The following is a 21,020-nucleotide window of genomic DNA, read 5'->3' on the forward strand; positions in this document are numbered from 1 at the left end:
CCTACATTATTTAATATCTAGAAAAGATGGTGAAAAAGAGCCCACATAATGAAGATGGCATTTTAGTAGGAGGTAGAATGATTAGGTGTATACGGTTTGCAGAGGATATGGTATTTGTTGCGAAATCTCAAGAGGAAATCAATAAAAGTTACAAAATGAGGAAGGGCTGTAAAGAATATGGGACAAAAATAAATGTTAGAAAGACAAAAGCTATAGTGATTGGAACGAAGCGGTTGGTGTCCAATAAAGAAGGCAGAGGAGAAAAGTAGAATAGGTGACTAGGTTTCGATATCTAGATAGTATTATTAGTGATAATATGAAGTGCGAGCGTGGAAATAAAAGCGATGACAGTAGTGGCCTTTAGGAGGAAGAAACTACTATTTTGTGGGTCCTTGAATAAAAAGTTGAGTAAAATACTCATAAAATGATTTGCATGGGGTAGGGTACTGTATAGACATTACGCAAAAATGATTAAAAACCACTGGAAGCTTTCGAAATGTGGGTGTAGAGAAAATGGAGAGGATTAGCTGGGTCAAGTGGGAAACGAATGAGCCTGTCTTAGAAATGGTGCGGGGGAAAGGAACAACTTTAGACATTATTAAAAGAAGGAAGAGAAGCTGGTTGGGACATTTTCTAAGAAGGAACTGTATCATGAGTGACGTGCTATAGGGTATGATGGCAGGAAAGAGGGACAGGGCAAAGGAGATTAAAATTACTGGACGATATCAAAACACGAAAATGATATGTGAAAACGAAGAGTTTAGCAGAAGACCGTGGAGCATGGAATCTTCTCAGTTGCGGCAAGTGACCTGCCAATAGAGGCAGAACACCTATGATGATGATGATGAATAACAAGTTTTGTAAATGTGATATATTGTGCTGAAATTATCTGAAAACGACAAACATTGTCTATTTGAAACCATGGATAGTGGATTTCCAATATCAGATCTATGTTCAAATTATATTTTAATTTCCATTTATTTCAGCACAACTTACAGTTTACTTTATTTACATGTTCACTTTTATTTTGTGTTGTCTCTTTCCAATGATGTATGCCTTAATGAATTAACATACAGATAGTTCCTTTGTCTGCATTCTGAAATATTGCCTTATCTGACGTCAACCTACATATTTTGCATTACATCAGGCTACGTTTGATTCATTGAACTAGGAATTCAATGACCGATACTTTGAATTAAAAATAAGAGGGAACTACTCGTTAGACGGAGTGACCAATGACTTTAGAAACTCTCCGCGAGTCTTGATTTTGGAGCCTAAACTTCACCCACGTTTATAAGGGTAACACTTAAAGTTGCGTATTCTTTCATCAGCTGCAAAAATAATTTTGCTATTAAGAAACGTACATACTCTGAGTTATTCGATAAATTTCTCCTAACTTTGTTCTTTGCATAACGAGCTTCTGTAAGAATTGTCTTGTCCGTCGCTCCGACTCCATGTTCCTGAAAGCACACAGGAGTACACCAAGAGTATCGTCGAATGTTCCAGGCAAGTGCTGTGCAGACTTTTACATGTCCTAAGTTTATCCTTTCTCTTTCACCTTCTTACATCATAACCTGTTTCCAATTGAAAAATAGTAAATTTCTTTTGTTAAGCAACCCAGGTCACGAACCCATTACCTCTGCTCTAAAGATTTCAGTTTACGAAATCCTGGGGTTATCAGTTCTAAATCCCTCTAATTCATAATTTTAGTTTTGTTACGTCGAGCTACAAGAACTGACGGAACCGTACTGCAGGGAATTACAAAAAAAAAAAAAAAAAAAAAAAAAAAAAAAAAGCAAATGCAATTTTGAAATTTAAACTCTCCTTTCCTCTGAGATGGTTTTCAGAACGTTCCTACATGGAGGAAATAATACATACACTATAACATGACGATGCGGAAGATCTGGATTCGATTTCCTATGAGAGCTCATGTGGTTCCTATAGCACGTTATGTTGTAATTCCATGTCTCATATAGCCTTGGTGCAGAAACGGACGTTAAATCATAATCCAAATAAGTATGAGATGAGGGGCATTCGGAAAGAAGTGATATCACATTAATACATAACAAAGGAAATGGAACCAATCGAAGGAGGGGGTGATGATGCAAATTGTTTCATAATAATTGATGTATATATCTTCAAAGACATGAGATCCGCAACTTCATAGAGAAAGATACAGAGAAAAATAGAAGTGAATTTAGAGAATTCCAGAAAGTGGATTTTTATGATCATTATATACACTATCTTTCTTGAAATTCAAGCTTAGCTAAGTCTCTTACGAGCATTAAAGAACATAATACATAGAATCACACCGACTTTAGTTAAATTTTCTCAGTTGTAGAAAGAAAATGAAAATGGTAAATTCTCTCTTTTTGTCCAGGATTTTAAATTATAGTAGGGATTTCATTTCCTTGCCTCAACGGACAACAAAATATACGTTCTAGTTTAGAATCGCTAGAGTTTGCAATTCCTTATTTCAACTTTTGCGTTGCACTGCAGTCCCCAAACTTTAGCGAAGACAGGTACGGAATAGGACACAAGACATCATTTTCATATCGTAATTCTAATTGTAAAAAGTTACTTTCCACCACTATGTATTTGTTTCTTTACTTTTTAAGTATATATTCCGCTCTAAAAGTTGAAACAATACGTACTGACATGAGATCTCACGTACTGAATAAAAATTCACTACGAACTTTCAGTCATATATAACAAAAAAAAAAAAAAAAAAAAACGAAAATGACCAAAAAAAAAACTTACTTTCGAGTCCCCTATTACCAAAACCAGAGCAGCAATAAAGGAGCATAATGTATCTTCTGTTGGCATGTGCACGTGGAATTCTATAAAAAGCAGAAATAATATTTTAGAACAGTAATATCGTCATTCATAATAGTTTCCATTAATGTAATAGAGCCTGATAAATGAATTTTAATCTTACATCTAAGAATAAATTTAACTAAGGCGTATTGCTAAATCTTCCCGCAGTATGCGAAGCACAGTAGGAATTGTGCAACGTCACTAGACGGTGCAAGTGTTCTCTGGTACCAGATAATAAAGGAAGTAAATTATGAAATTCTGCTTGGATACATACTCGATTGTGTAATGATGATGACTTGAGTACCATTAACCCTTAAGGGATCCGGGGTTTTGGGGGTATTTTTTAGACTTTCAGTCAAGCAGCTACTGCATTGTCACTATTTATCCTAGAATCATAGTTCATACCTCATTCTCTTCAGAATGGAGCTAACTTCTGTAATAGGCATAGTAATAGTAATAGTAATAGTAATAGGCATAGTAATAGAACAGATAAAAGAGGAGAAAGAGTGGAAGATCTAATAATGAACAATAATTTAACAATAATCAACGAAGAAGGAAATCCTCCCACTTATAGAAGCAGTCAAGGAGAGTCAAATATTGATCTAACAATAGCATCAACGAAGATGCACAGCCTAATAAAAAATTGGAAAGTTTTAGATGCGGCCACTGAAAGTGATCACAATATAATAATCTTCGACATAATAAAAACAAAAACTCAAGAAATAGTCACAAACAAGGGAGAGGAAAGATTTCTATATAACCCAGATAAAATAAATTGGGAAAAATTTTGGAACGAAATAAAATTACCAAAAATAGAAGATGGGAGCAACCTAGATCAACTTGGCCAACAGATAGAGGAAGCAACAAAAAGTGCAATAAAAAAATCAACTAAAACTAAAACAACAACTACATTAGAAATAAATAATAATACATTTTGGACAAACGAATTACAAAATTTAAAGAGGAAGACAAGAAAAGCGAGAAAATTATACCAAAATACTATAGATAATAATCTAAGAGAAAGAAGGTTAAACAAGTACAGAAATTTAAAACAAAACTATCAAAATAAAATAACAGAAAGTAAGAAAAGAAGCTGGCAATCTTATATCGAAAAAAATCTGAATATAGATCCGTGGGGAGAGCCTTATAAAATAATAAGCAAAAAAGTAAAAACACCTACCACTCTTTCAACCTTCAGAAAACAGGACGGGACGTACACAAAAAACTGGAAAGAAACAGTGGAATACCTGATGAACATCTTGCTGCCAAAAGACGATCAGCGGGAAGACAATGAAACACAGACACAACTACGAAATTTAATGACGGTGACTCCAATAAAAGATAAAAATGAAGAAGTTAAGAATGAAGAAATAATAAATCACATTAAAAGATTAAAAAATAAAAAGGCTCCAGGTCCAGACTGCATAAAACCAGAAATTTATAAGAAAAACGCGGATAAATGGGCACCATACTTGTCAAAGCTGTTTAATCTATGTTTTAAAAAAGGACAAATACCCAGAAGATGGAAACAGGCTAACTTAGTAATTTTTAAGAAATCTGACGATAAAAAAGATGACGATCCGAAATCCTATAGACCTATATGTTTACTAAATATTATAAGCAAACTGTTTGAAAGAACAATAACAGAAAGGATTAATCGGACGAGAGTTTTAGAAAATGACTTTTTACAATATGGTTTTAGGAAAGGAAAAAACACAGAAACAGCTATTAAAAGAATGATAGACCTGATAGAAGAGGGAAAAGTAGAAAAATATCAAGTAGTGATTTACGCTGACATAAGTGGAGCATTTGATAATTTATGGTGGCCAGCTTTCTTCAACGAATTAAAGAAAATGAACATCAGTAAAACACTGTATAATATAATGTTAGATTACTGTAGCGGAAGACAAATACAAATACAAACACCGGGAGAAACCATTAAAACAATAAGCACAAAAGGCTGCCCACAAGGCTCGATACTCGGACCCTTAATGTGGGATGTTACACTACAGCCATGTTTAAATCACTTAAATAATATGCAAGAAACAATCGGTGTTGTGGGTTATGCTGATGATCTGGCAGTTGTATTTTCAGCATCATCAAGAAATGAAATAGAAACAAAAGGGAAAATAGTATTAACAGAATTAGATAATTGGTGCAAAGAAAATAAGTTAAATTTATCAGCAAGTAAAACTAAATACACGGTCTTTGGTCAAATCTTAAAGAGGGATCCAATAATAAAAATTAATGATAAAAAAATTGAACACGTAAATGAATTCAAATATCTTGGAGTATGGATCGATAAAAAATTAAACTTTCATAAACATATAACAGAAATAACAGAAAAAGCAAAAAAGGTAGCCAACAAATTACTAACAGTTGCAACAAAGGACTTTAGATTGGACAAGAAGATTTTCAAATTATATAACAAGACAATTTTAATGGCAATCTTACAGTACTGCGTGGGCATATGGGGGCACCGAATTTTTATGAACATTAAACTAAAAGAAACATTGACAAGAGTACAGAGACTTATTTTAATAAGGGTAAACAACATAATGAAGACAATCCCAGCCGAAGTACTGCAATTACTTACATATGAAGAACCGATACATCTCCAAATATTAAGAAAATGTATCAAGACTTGGATCCAAAATAAAGAAATGACGAAGATATTAGAAATCACAGGAGAAATACCAAGCTGCGATGACGATATTGAAAGAATCATTCGAACAAAATGGGAAGAAGAATGGAAAAATTCCAGGAAAGGTGCCAGGACTAGAAATATTATACCAGATTTAAAAACAAGAGAAAGGATGGCAAATATAAGTAAAGATGTGATAGAATATATATCAGGACATGGACCATTTAAAGCACATTTTAAAAGACTAAACTTACAAAACGATGATAAATGCTTTTGTGGCGATCTTCACACTCCGGAACATATTTTCTGGTCTTGCGACAGATATATAACAAACAATACAATAAAAGAAATAAGGAATGAACTGAAAGAAAATAGCATAAAAACGATCATAGAAGAAGAACATAAACTAGAAAAATTTAGTACTCTGGCAAGGCATGTTTTGGAAAACCTTTGGAAAGAAAGACGAGAAGAAAGAAGAAGAAGAAGATAAATTTTGTGTGATACACTAAAAATAAAAATAAAATTAAATAGATTTGATATCAAATAAAACAATCAGCTCTGAGGAAGCCAAGAGCTAAACACTTTATCTGCTTAGTGTTTTAGTGTTAGTGTAGTGTTGTAGTGCAGAATGTGTAGTGTTTGTGTTCTGTCAAGAGGCAAAATTCAAATCTAGATAAAAAGTAAATAAACAATAAAGATAAGTTAATATGAGAAAATTTTGGTGAAATCTGGAGTACCGATTTCCTAACAAACAAGAAGAAAAACTTTTAGGAAGTCTGGAGTACCGATTTCCTAATAAACGAGAAGGAAATTTTTGTGTTTTTACTATTATAACTATCACTTTTATATATTATATTAATCATTTTTTATTTTTAGTATCTTTTCAGCTTTGTCTCTTTTCAGGTTTTATGTCTGTGATCGTCTGTGTATGTACTTTTGTAAAAAAAAAAAAAATAATAATAATTGTAATAAATATAAATAGTAATTTTAAAAAAAGAAGAAAATAAGGCATGGTTTATATAATTAGGTACCATGCCATAAAACAGAGCCTCACCTCAAATCTGTCGAGGACGAAAGCCAAATAGCAAGAGAGAGAAAAAACTGAAATAAAAGAGTATATGAGAGAGAAAAAAAGGCAGAGGCAAGTTGCGACTGCCCTATAATAAGACCGTAAGAAATCGGCCAAGGCAGGGGAAAGTGGAGGCTTTAAAAAAAAAAAAAAAAATGGAGCTAACTTTCAAATGGTACTACTTGCATGCTCATACCATATATCAGGAGAAGGAAAAGTGATGTCAAAGGGAAAATTTCGGGGGAAAAATTTTCTTTTCACATTTTGGGCCCCTCTGGAACGGCCCTGTGTGAACGTAGAGATCTCACAAAAATCGGATAAATAGTACTTGGTATACTGAATGTCTGTGCCAAATTTCAAGTTCATATCTTGAATACTAAGGGCGAGAGAAATTTTATCAAGAATCCCCACAATGCCCCAAATTACCGCAAAACACCATGATCTCAGGTAAAAAATTTCCTGAGCCATCTCTATTTACCCTAGAACCATAATCCGCCAATCATTCTCTTCAGAATAGAACTGCCTTTCAGGCGGTACTATTCACATGTCTCCATCATGTATCTAAGGCGGGAAAATCCCGAAAAAGGGATTCTTTGGTCTAAATATCCCTTTTTTCAACTTTTAGCCCCTCTGGACCCCCCTGTTTTAATGCAGAAATCTGAAAAAATCTCTTAAATACTACTCGGTGGACTGAATGTTTGTGCACAATTTCAATCTTCTAGGTGCAAAAATAAGCCCGCCAAAAATACCAAAAATGTCTAATATTCCCCTATACAGAAGTATATTTTGATAAAAATTCCCTGACAAATCCCTAATTACCCTAGGGTCATGTTTCGCCCATCATTCTCTTCAGAATAGAACTCCCTTTCAGATGTTAGGACTTACATGTCTCCATCATGTATCTAAGGCGGGAAAATCCAGAAAAAAGGGATTTCTTTGGTCTAAATATCCCTTTTTTCAACTTTTAGCCCCTCTGGACCCCCCTGTCTTAACGCAGAGATCTGAAAAAATCTGATAAATACTACTAAGTGGGATGAATGTTTATGCACAATTTCAATCTTCTAGATGCAAAAGTAAGCCCGCCAAAAAAAATATACATACCGACAATGTCCCATATTCCCGTATACAGAAGGATATTTTGTAAAAACTCCCTGAGACATCCCTAATTACCCTAGAATCGTGGTTTGCACATCATTCTCTTTAGAATAGAACTGCCTCTCAGGCGGTACCATTCCCATGTCTCCATCATATATCTAAGGCGGGAAAATCCCGAAGAAAGGGATTTTTTGGTAAAAATATCCCTTTTTTCAAATTTTGCCCCTGTGGATACCTCCTGTTTTAATGCAGAAATCTGAAAAAAAATTGGTAAATACTACTCGGTGGACTGAATATTTGTGTACAAAATTTCAATCTTGTACGTGCAAACATAAGGGCGCCAAAAAAAATGAACATAGGCTTAATAAAAGAAAATATATATTTTTGAATTATGACGTCATCACCTCCTATGTCTCGACGCAGGAAGGTGTGAAACCATACGTAAGGTCTTCTGCAATGCCTCTGGATTTGAAAAAAAAAACGGACAAAAAAGCTCAAATAGGAGAGTATAACGCAATGTACCATGAAACTCCTGTATGGTAGAAATTGTACAATTGTACCATCGGATCCCCTAGGAATTAAACATTACATTTAAACAGTTAGTTGATAAATTCTCTCCGTTATGTTGGAAAATCATTTCATCCATTTACAGTTTATATCATGAATCATGTAACATTATTAACTGTTTGAGATCTAAGATTTGTGTGAATTAGTGTTTTCCACGAGGCTGGAGAAATTTTTCGTCTAGTCTCGAATTTGAAAAGTTGCTTGTCGTCTCGACTCTCGTCTTGTTTTTGATATCGGAAAATAAGTTGCTTGTCTCGTATGCAATACTACTTTTCAAGATAAATTGCGACTATTTTCATACGTAATGTAGACATCGAAGTTTGTGGTATTAGGCCTATGTACTACTGTAATATTTGTTAATGGAGGAAGGAAGAGAAAGGTACAGTCAAGTAAAATTTACTTTAGTGTTGAGGGTGTAAATAAACAAAGAAAGATCATGATCTTCCTTGCGACCTTTTAGGCTTAAACAAGATCGAATGTAGGCAAGTAGTTAGTGCTGGCGTAACGCAATCAGGAAACCTCGGATTTAAATTCCGACGCCTACTTCCTTTCAAATTCTTCCTTCTTTGTTGTTAAAGTTTCAATATAAAATTACTTCTAGGTTGTAACAAACCTATTAATAAATTAATACATACTAGTGGCACCAATTTCTGTATAAATATGGGGCTCGCTCAGTCATGTGTGTTTCATATAAGATATCATCTCCAAGATTGAAATGAGAAATTTAATACAAATGGAGGGGGTCCAGAAAACTTTGGCGTCCAGGACTCCATCGACCTTATAACGCCACAAAGTCCGGTTTTGTTAATATTTTGTAGTAAACTACGTATATAATTAGCTGCTGCTAACTAATAAAAGTATTGTAAAATTAGACATCAGCTGAATTACTTAAAACGCACTATATTTGGCTATAATAATAATTTATTTTACAGCGATAAAATATATGTCCGTATTACACGACATCTAGGCTCATTATTAGGGATGGTACCGGGACCGAGACGGACTTTTATATATCGAGACGATACCGAGACCGAGACGGACTTTTACATACCGAGACGAGACCGAGACGGATCTCTATAAATCGAGACGAGACCGAGACGAGACCATGCTCAGTCTCGGTCTCTTCTCGAATATTGAGAGTAATTTTGCCTTTACTCAAAATTTGTTTCGTTGCTGTATGAGATAATATGGGAATAGTTGACTGATGTACAGTGTCGTATTTAGGGGGTAGGTATCAGGCTCAAGCCCCTCCCGAAATAAATTTGTAATCATTTTTTCGCATTGCACGTACAACACAAATGTTTGTTACCCGTTCCTCAAGCCTCTGCCGAAACAAAAACCACGGTTGTTGTATATAATCTTCTCTCTCTCTCTCTCTCTCTCTCTCTCTCTCTCTATATATATATATATATATATATATATATATATATATATATATATATATATATATATATATATATATACGGTGGCCCATTTTAATCTTTCCACGGTAATATCTCGAAAACGGTTGAACATAAATGAACTAAACAAAAACTAAAATAAGAAATGCAATGGAGAGATCGAATGGCGATGTCATGGTGCCCTCCAGGGCCGCTCTTCAGTGGGCCCGGGCCCCAACTATAAAATCTTAAATAGAAACATGGGTCGAGTGACACCTCGTTCGATAGGTCTTTAAAAACTAAAAGGCGATGTGGCAAAATATTTTTCATATCGTTCACCGTATTCAAAATAGCCCGCAAGATATGTTACCTGCATCAGATGAACGTCCAGTAGCACTAATATGAAAACGGTTGAACATAAATGAACCAAACAAAAATTCAAATATTAAATCCAAGGGGCAAATCTAATGATGTCGCGGTGCCCCCTAGGCCCGGCTTTCATGGGGGCCCAGGCCCAACTTAGAAATTTTAAACGAAAATGTGGGTCAAGTGATACCTCGTTCGACAGATCTTCATACACCAAACACGTTGTGGCAAAAGATTGTTCATATGGGTCACCGTTTTCAAAATGACCGCCAAGACATAGTGCCTGTATCAGATAAAACGTCCAGTACCACTAATATGAAAACGGTTGAAGATAATAACGGATGAACAGAATAAAACTCCCATAGGAAATCACAGACGGTATTTATCATTCCAGGACTCGAAAATGTTGCAACAGAAGAGAAGATGATTAGAGTAAAATTACCATAATGCAAAGGAGGAAATCTGTTTCCTAGAAAATTATTGTTTCAACGTCCTCCGTAAGTGGGTGAAGCGGGACGGGAAGAAACGGTGAAATTGCAAATGAGAACCTTACTTTTTGCAAATTATATCTACACAACAAAATTATCTGAAATGTGATTTTATAACAGATAGGTGTTTGTAGTAGAAAAAAGTAGGTAAAATTCTTGTTAAAAATTACTTTCCATTTTGATTGTAGGCAATGATTTGTGCAAAAATGAATCAACTGAAATGGTAAACCAATTTGTCGAACAATGCAATTTTAGAACAACGAGGACAAATCCTGCTTTTGCTCAAAAGTCGTCTGCACAATATTGGTTCATTACTGCATTACAGTACCATTCACTTGTACATTCAAGTGTTTCAGACAACCCATACCTATCGCAAGTAAAAGTGGGGTTCTCATTTAAGATTTTACCATTCATTTCCGCTTCATCCACTTACGAAGGGAGATCGGAAAGATAATTTTTTAAGAATTAGATTTCCTCTTTAGCATTATCTCACTTATACTTTAATAATCTTTTTCTCCGTTGGATTATTCTCGAGGCGTGGAATAATAAATACCCTCTGCGATTTTTTATACGAGTTTTATCCTGTTCATTTATCTCCAACCGTTTTCATATTAGTGGTACTGGACGTTTTATCTAATACAGGCACCATGTCTTGGCGCCCATTTTGAATACGGTAACCGATATGAAAAATCTTTTATCACAACACTTTTTAGTTTTTAAAGATCTATCGAACGAGATATCACTTGACCTGTTTTCTCCATTTACAATTTTGAAGTTGGACCCTGGGGGTCAACGCGACATCATCCGATGTGCTTTATGTCATTTTCCTGTTTCACTTTTTGCTCTGTTGATTGTCAAAACTCTGTTTAGTGTTTGAAGGTCTATCGAACGAGGTATCACTTGCCCCATGTTTCCATTTAAAATTTTAGTTGGGCCCTGGGCCCCCATGAAGTGCGGCCCTTCGGGAACACCGCGACAACACCATTCGATTTGCCCCATAGTATTTCTTATTTGAGTTTTTGTTCAGTTCAATTATGATCAACCGTTTTCGAGATATTTCCGTGGAAAGATTAAAATGGGCCACCCTATATATATATATATCAAGCCTATATTATATATATAGGCGCGGATCCAGGATATGATCAAGGGAGGGACTAAACAATACTTTGCCTCTTTATCCAGTGTAAAGCAGGATTGAAGCTCTCTTTATTCAGTGTATACCTGAGCGTTAAGGAGGATATAGCCCTTACAGCCCGTCCCTTGGATCCGCGCCTATATATAAACAAGCAGTGTTACCAACGGAAAATAAAGTTGTATTTTCTCAAATTGCACTATGTAAGGTATTACCTATTTCTATTTTAGATATTAAATAAAACCATAATACCACATACATTATTCAGTGTAACAAAGGACAATAGAGTATCACTGACATCAACATTGTGGAGAGCTCTAATAACTCAAATAGCATAGACGGTGCAATGCGCATCATTTGTATCTAAGCGTCAAATACTAGGATCATGGTATAATGTATTTCGAATGAAGGAAGGAACAAAGTTACAAGAAATGAAAAATTTAACTTTTTCTAAAGACTTTACTTCGAAAACGTACTGATATATCACGTCTCATCATGTAGATGCTTCCAAACGACTTAAGTGATCATAATGTCATTTAAAACAATTGTTATTTCAAACTGTTTCAGGGATACCAAACACATGGATAGTGATTGTTTTATTGCTTAAAATAACGCATTTGTGTTAAGTTTTTATAGTGATTGTTGTTTTAGTTTGCTTCTATAGCATTACAACAATAGTTTTTGGTTATTTTAATTACAAGTTGCAGTTCCATTATTTTAAGCAGTGTTGCCAACTTAAATAAATTGCTAAATATTATTCTAAATATAGTGCAAACAACGTAACTAAGCTGCATAATATTTTAATAACTCGTAATTTGCTTTATGGTGCAAGAATGGTTTCAAAAGACGACGTTATTCATAGTCTTTGGGCTATTTATAATGTTAATGTCAAAGTTTTCGTTCCAGCAATACATGTAAATGCAAATTGTAACTGAAATTAAATGTAACTTATAACTTTTCAGTAACACTAGCTGTTCCCCTAAGCCTTAGGCCTGATGTACACAAAACCATGATTAATTAAAAGTTCTAAATACACCCTAGTAACATTTCACTTGTTTTAGTTTGACCACCGACCACCTCAAACTCGATCCATACCATATAGCTATATGCAATTATTCAAGGACTTACAGTTAGTAATACACATTGTGTTGATTTTTGGTTTGGTTTGTTTTAGTTTAACGTCCCATGATTATGCTAGGGCGTCTACAGGAGACGTGGAGCTAATGATTATAATGGAATCCGAACCACTTCGGTCGTTCAAATGTATCCCCACCGGAAATCGAATTCGGGACCACGCGAACCAAAGTCAAGCGTGCTAGCCGCTAGACCAAATAGAGGTCCTCACATTGTGTTGATTTAAATCATTGAGTCAGTGTTGCCAGATTCGAAGATCAAAAAGTAGCGTGTCTGTGCTCCAAAAGTAGCGGATTTGAACTATTTGTAGGCCGAATTATACAGTAGAGATGAATTATTTGACAACTAATGACTGGTACTAATTGAATAACTTTTAACATGGGCTGGAAAATGTGCTGCACATATTGCAAGAAATTATGATCGATGAACAAAAACAATTCTAGACAGGATACCACGAGATAAAACAGCCTAGGAAACGTCCTCATACAAGAAGATTTGACGAAATCAAGAACAACTGGGGAGTAACCTGAAAAAAAATTGCTCAAGATAGATAGTTGTGGAGAAGACTTGGAAAGACCTTCATCCAGCAGTGGATTGATAATGGTTGATTATGATTATGGCTATGATTTTATTATATCTGGACCTCAGAGGTAAACTAAACCAAGTCATAATTTCGTAATTTTACAAGAGAAGCGAAAAACCAGTTCCTTAAGTAAAACATATAGTACTGTTTTCAAACTATACTAAGTAATTACAAAGTAATAGGATGCTTTTAGACTTACAATGTTACACCACTAGAAAGAACATAGTCTATAAAAAAGTATCCTTAACTCAATTTCGACGAAAAAATGACTTAGCATATTCTACCCCTAAAGATCATGTATATATAACTTTTACTAGGTAAGGTAGGGTAAAAACATTCAAAATTTAACGAAATTCATATAACGAAAAACAAATTTGATCCTTCATTTTGCAGCAAAGCTACGAAAATTAATACAAAAGAAAACTAGAAAGTTAAGAATCACTTGTTTTGCCGGGATAGCGAAAATAGATACATATAGCTCGAATTACCTATATACTTACATAATATGTATACTATGTCCATGTTTCGCAAGTAATTTTCAAGCAATATAAAACTTCAGCGTAATGAACGAATGACTAGTTTTCTCGAATAAAGATCACATGCACCACTGACAAAAATGAAATGAAATCTTTGAGTTTTACGTCCCACGGCTATGCCGGTTAGGCTAAAGGAGACGGTGATGATGAGTAATGAATGAAATGGTGGAATGAAGAAAGTGGGAGGAAACGGGAGAACCCCGAGGAAACCCACGCACAAGGTGTTTGTCCACCACAAAGTTCACTTGGCGGGGATTGGGATCGAACCAGGAACCCCAAGCACCAGAGGTTAACGCTCTACCACTGAGCCACCGCGGCCCCATGCACCGCTGAGAACTCAGGAATAAGCTTAATCTATGTTGCGGCACTGGATATATGCTTATATAATACATTACGACCTTATAAACTTGTATAAGAAACAGAATGTACTTAAAGTGAGACGCGAACTATACTAAACGTAAGACTTTAAATCTAACTTGTTTGGTGATCCAACCCGAGACCACAGATAGCAAAAATGAGTGCCGTCGCTCCCACCATAAGATTAAGGAAATGTCTGTTTCAAAGTGTCAATTAAACACTGAGATGTGAAACGGTAATAAAGCAATTGATCAATTTGAAACAAAATATATGGTAGTAATAATTTACTCTATTTGTTAAGATAATGAATGTTATATTCTGTTTTTAAAATGACAATCAAAGCAGAGTGTTTTGGCTAATAACTGAAAAATTGTAAAATTTCAATTTGGGTACGATTAAATACATTCGTACTGCTATGTGTTACGTTATCCGTTAGGAGGTTTTGAACAATTCTGATTCAAAGGAAGTAAATAAACTACTGTATAGTACTGGAGTTAATTTAACAGAGTTTAATTGTATAGGCAGTACTGAGGCTAGTCTATTGCTGAAATTGAAATATGGATTACTGTTAGGGTTTTATCCCAAGTATGTTATACCCACTCATGACTGAACCCGGAACACACGCATGGAAAGCATTAGCGTTAGCAATTTAGCTACGAAGAAGTACATCATACCATAATTCTGTCAAGAATGAAGGCAAAAAGTATGAACCGGAAACGACAGACTGTACGATAATAATACTTTCACAAATTTAATTTCATACTATTTATTTCGAGACTTTCGAGACGAGACCCGAGACGAGGCCGAGACTTGGCCTTCGAGACCAAGACCGAGATCGAGACAAGCATCTGTTGACCGAGACGAGACCGAGACCGAGACGGCGATTTTTGACTCGAGACGAGATCGAGACCGAAACTGCTACTTATCAACCGAAACGAGACCGAGACTGTACAAAGTCTCGTCTCGTCTCGTCTCGATACCATCCCTACTCATTATATCTTGGTAATCATCTATAAACAAATACCTGGAAACCAGTACTGTTCCTTGGATCGACTGAACATTAGCTCATTTCCGTGGCACGGATAAACAAAAACCATTTCATGAAACCGAAAAATAGAAATCAATATTTTTTATGACATTAGATATTACATTTTTCTTCATTTTCTAGTGTGTAGCTAGTGCATGTTAGAATAGCACTTTTCCACTGAGTAAATAATTAATTAGAACACAAAGAAAATATAAGTTATCGTTGTATATAGTTCCCGAACTAAGGGGCTTCTTAAATTATTTGCAATTTGAGAAAGAATCCCGAGACCGTAATACAATTTGCATAAGATATATATTGTTTTGACTTACCCTCATATATATTAAAATTACAGCTCATTAATACAATATATTCTACTCTTATCTAACTTTAATATTACATTTTATATTTTATTACAATAATCAATCACATTTTAATTAATCGTCGAAGAGAAAGGAAAATTCAAAATTCAAAATTTGACAATTTAGTTGTTTAATTAGGCCCATAATTAGATTCTCTTCCTAATAATAAATTAGAATAGTTATTCTTAGGGTCAATATAAGTTAAGATACAACGCAATAGTGTTCTTCAGTTCGGGCAGAACTAAGATAAAAATTGTGAAATGTGATTCGTATTATCACGATACAGAACTAAGATCACGCTATTTGAAAGGAAAAGGAACAAACATTAGTTAATAATCACATTAAAATTATATAACGAGAAAATTACTCTTTTAAGAATTCACAAAGAAAATCAAACTGATCTTTATTAACTTTGGATAATACTTCTTAAGGAACTAAGTTTCAACGATTTGTATCCATTTACTTTTCGTATGAGGTGAATGATACTATTTCTTTAAATCGTCTATATTACGCAGATCTAGAAATTTAAGAGCTTTACAATCATATAATTCGAAAACCTATGAGTTAATCTGTTTGATACATAAATAAGGTTTGATTACAATCAAATGTACTATATCTTCTTTGAGGATTTCATAATGAAAATTTGTAATATTATCTACATTCGTGATTTTATTATTTTGTATTTCAGTTTCAACTATTCCGCCAGTAGGCGTTAGGTCAAAGTTTTACTGTGTGACGCATCTATTAAATCACACTGAACTGCACACTCTTGTGTGGAACTATGAGGAGAATTCATTCTTTGTGTCTCGTATTGTAGAAATTCCTGCCACCTATCCGATTCGGATTCTTACGAAATCTATTCGAACGAATTAGATTATGCTGATTGTACTTATATTTTCTAAACTCTGTATTGCCGTTAGAGTTAGATTCGGTTAAATTACTGGTAAATCTAGATTTCCCTTTTTCATTACTACTATCTTGCCTTATAGTTATGTTACGTACGCACCTATTGACTGTTGACAGTATTGCGCACATATTGTTTCCACTATACTGCATAGCCATCTCGTTTCTAAAAAAATGTACTTTCAATATTAAGTGGTAAAAAATCATGTACCATGACGAAATTAGAATCTGTTACAATTTGTACAGTAATAAAATTCTAATGAACGCAATAATTTTCGAATCTGGATGGTAAGGATTTAGTAACTAAATCGTTATAAGTGGTAATAACAAAATCCATAATGTTCTTGTCTACTCTAGGATCATATATCTTGTTTCTGACTTGTACGTCTCTGTTAGCTAGGATGAAGTTGTTTTCAGAATTGGCTAGCAAAATACTCATAAAATGTTCATTACTACGGAGCCCGTTTTTAAATGCTTTGTATGGACGACTCCAAAATTGCATTACTACTTGTAATTCTTCTTTTCCTGCAAGGGAAGGCAACCCACAAATCTAATTCGTTGGGTTTGTTGAGAATTAGAAAGGCATGGACAAAACTTCAATTTTGTTACAAATACATCAGTGTAACAAACTGCAATTAAGAGAATAAAATAAATTTTTAACAATGACGGTTTATTATTATGAGGAAAATGAATGACACAAAAATTAGAAAATAATATTACTTAAGCAGCTCAAACTAGATGAATGTTAAGTAATAGATATAAGGGAAAAACAATTTCTTTCCTTCTTCAAAAAAATCGTAAAAAAGGTTACATAATGTGAAAATTTAATATAAACGCCTCACAGCACAACAAACATCCGCAAGAAACTGAGAGAGAGACAAACACAGACTAAGGGCCACCACTGGCATAGCACACTTGGGGGCCTCCCATCCAAGATGAAGACATGAGACCCTACTTGTAAACTGAATTGTTATAATAATAATAATAATAATAATAATAATAATAATAATAATAATAATAATAATAATAATAATAATGATATTAAAAACCCGTTTCCTTTTCAAAATCTCTGACTCTGCCTGAAAGCATGACTGCATATAGCGATCATGTGCGCACTTTTTTCAATGAGCGGTCACAAAGGTCAAAAGGGATGGAAATCTCCAAGAACGAGGAGAGGCTTTCTTATGATAAATTATAGATCAAACTTCGAAGCACTTGCTTTTGGCAGGTACTTTCTACTTTCTCTTAATCGGGACAAGAAACGTTGTGGCGCCTAAGAAATTACAGTATATAAATATTGTAAATTTCCAAGTGGGTCTATTTTCATTGCAATTTGTAGTAATAAAGACATTGTCATTAGAAGAGATTATTGTAAAACTTAAGTTTTATTAATTCATCTATCGCAAGTCTTAGGCTCCTCTAGTACCTCCCTTCCCCCACAGATAATCGCAATCGAAAATTTAGGATTTGGAATATACGCGAATCAACAATAAAAATCTAAATCTGTTCTTCCATTTCCATACCTAAGGTTGAGGGGCAAAACAAGTGAACCTGAAAAAAATTCTTAAAATAAAAGTAGTTATACTTCCCCCTTAATAGAAAATCATTACTATTTATCTTTTAATTCTGTTTCTCATTGTCATCAGAAATCACCATCCCTACACCTACTTTATAGAGAAAAGCAATATACTCTATAATTTTTCACAACTATGTAAATCGCAAGATAAAATTCTTGTGATAATAAACTTTAATGCTCTACAAAATAATCATAATTCATTCTCCTTATTTCCGTTAGTAATTTTGACACACACTCAACTACAAGATTAATAGAACTAGAAATGAGAGATTAAAATCATTTTTTCTCTCAGACTAAAAGACGTCTGCATTTTGCTGAGATTGTCATTTTTACAACATATAAGTCCCCTATCCCTGGCTAAGTCTGTCTACCGGAGTCTCGAGTTAATCGGTATCGGAAACTGTAAAATTTGTCCACTCTCAAATCCCGACAGTTTGTTAAAAAGATTTCACAATTCATATTGTTTCTTCTTCGTTACCAAAACACTTCTGTTTGACTATATTCATATTGAATTACTTGTGTTATACACTCCCGACAATTTGTTAAAAAAGATTTCACAATTCATATTGTTTTTTCTTCGTTACCAAAACACTTCTGTTTGACTATATTGATATTGAATTACTTGTCTTACACACTCAGCATAAAAAAGCGACAGTTAACACCTTGCAGCTAGGCTATCCAATATATATGTTCTTATACCAGAATCGTGTCTGGTACAGAGCTCCCCTCTTTTTCCTCATTTCCTCTCACCAATATTAAAATCAGCAACAGCATGATCGCAACTCTAATTTCAAAATTACATGCATTAGTGTCAAGAAAGTGATAGAATAAAAATGAAACGAAACGAGATTCATAAGTTCATATATAGAGAAACAAACTTATCTCAATGAAAAATAAAACCAATAGATATCTGTTAGAGGTACGCAAGTGAGGCACAGAGAGAAAATTAGATAGAAGAAGAAGAAGAAAGAAGCACATATAAGAATATTGGATTTAAACGTAGTAAGAACCTAACATTATCAGTTCAGTTTCCAAACATCCAATATAAATATAGAAAAAAGTTTTTTTTTAATTTTTGTCAGAAGTATTCGAATAAATACGTAGAGGATGCTTCAAAATATTCCTTCAGTTACTTTCAAAATGAGTACCAAACTTGGGATCAAAATAAGTACTCAATTTCTAGTGAAACTGAAAAGTTCCGAGACTCCTCTAGGATCATGCCGAAAGCTCAATAGACATCCTGTCATTCCGCGTGTTTCGGTTGCTGATCTGAACTGAAATACATTATAATAATTGTAGTAAGTAGCGTAGGACATACCTTCCATTAGAGACTACTAATGCAAACGGAACAGAAAAGATAAAGAAAATATAGAAAAGAGAAAAAAGATTAAATGTATCAAATTTTACTGATAAATTTCTATCAGAAAGAGCCTATATAAAAATCCAAGGTGTATGATAATGAAAAGTTACAAATGTTTAAAAGAAAAAAAATGGATGTTGGTTCCTTATAGACGTAGCAAATCTGGCTTAGTTCGCATTTCATACGTAGATAAAACTAATTGAATTATAGGATGGAAACGAATTTTGTGTCAAATTAATATAAATATACTCTCTCTTGAAATAACCCAAAAGGGGGCCATTTTCTAGCAATTCTGAACATTCGACTGTTCCGAAAAAACACTTTCGATTTCACGTATCGCGGATATAACGTTGTAATTTGCAATGATAGAGTGAACACGCTTGATCTTCGAAAGGTCATCGCAGTGAGACGTTGATTCGATTGAGACTCGGTAATACACAGGAAAAAGAGGAGACTTTACTTATTTCCCTTGCATGAAGTGTGTGTGTTTGTGTATAAGAGAGAGATATAGAGAGGAGAAAGATGTAAGGTATGATAAGGAGCCGTCAGGAAAGATGGATACACGGAGAGAAAGAATATAAATATGAGAACTACTTATCATTACTGTGTATGACGAAGAATGCACACACTGTTTATTCGGATTCTCACCATGATGCCTTGTAACTTCCCCATGCAACTTTGGTACAGAATGTTTTATGAAAAAATAGATAGTACGTGATGGGGATTCCAACCGACATTTTCCGTTTGCAAGTCTAGGATGGTATCAATACAACAACGGATAGTCTACCTGAAACATATTTAACAAAAGTTATAGTGCTTCTTTCTAAAAACAATAACTTGAAAGGTTGATACTGAAAACCAATTAAGTGTTTCGACTTGCCCTAGTAGCCCCGATAGTTATTATTTGCCCTTTCGCAATTAAAAACAAATTACTTGAGTGCTCATTGAACCTAGGTAAGATAAGGGAACTAGATTGTTTCGCAGTGACCGAATCGTGGCTAAATGAATCAGTGAACGACAGTGAAATTAGCTTTTCTAATAATTTCACCATTTATCGTAAAGACCGCACAACTCGTGGAGGTGGAGTGATGATTTGTGTAAATAATAAATTGGAAGAGCAAGAGAAGACTGGATCTCGAACGGGATTGTGAACTCATTTGGGTGGAAGTATTTACTCCAAAGCGTCGTTCTGTGTTTATTGGGTGCTTTTATAGGCCGCACAAGAACACCCCCAGCACATCTTAGAAGCTTGCCATGACTCACTGTTACATGCGTTGTCACACGGTGACGCCATCCTATTCGGTGATTTCAACCTTTCCATCACGTGGCAGGATAGCAAGCATGGCGTCGCTAAAGATGGAAACGTCAGTTATTTCATGGACAATTTTATTCATGGACTTGGTCTAGGTCAACATAATATGCATAATACCTGCAATAATAGCTATCTTGACTATATTCTCTCTAACTTAGAACCTCGTTGTGTTGTCCCATGCAGAAACCTTTTTCCCTCGGATCACGATTCCTTGGATGTTTCTTTCGATTTCCTCCCCTCCACTACTACTAACCAGCCTCCCAAAAGTAGGTCACAACTTCTTTGGAAGAAAGCCACCTGGGGTGACATCTGCCGG

At 34.6% G+C, this 21,020-nt stretch overlaps 1 protein-coding gene across 1 annotated transcript in view; it reads right to left on the reverse strand.

Moving 5' to 3' along the window:
• The window catches only part of LOC145663668 (uncharacterized), a 1,076,255-nt gene that overhangs the window by 295,255 nt on the left and 759,980 nt on the right, over positions 1-21,020 (reverse strand). Inside the window, exon 4 of the mRNA XM_081729765.1 lies at positions 2,761-2,840. Within this exon, the coding sequence (XP_081585891.1) occupies positions 2,761-2,840 (80 nt within the window). The remainder of the gene's footprint in view (positions 1-2,760; positions 2,841-21,020) is intronic.

This window comes from Thermobia domestica, chromosome 11 (assembly GCF_964235325.1).
Source record: "Thermobia domestica chromosome 11, izTheDome1.hap1.1, whole genome shotgun sequence".
In the NCBI taxonomy this organism is placed as follows: Eukaryota; Metazoa; Arthropoda; class Insecta; order Zygentoma; family Lepismatidae; genus Thermobia; species Thermobia domestica.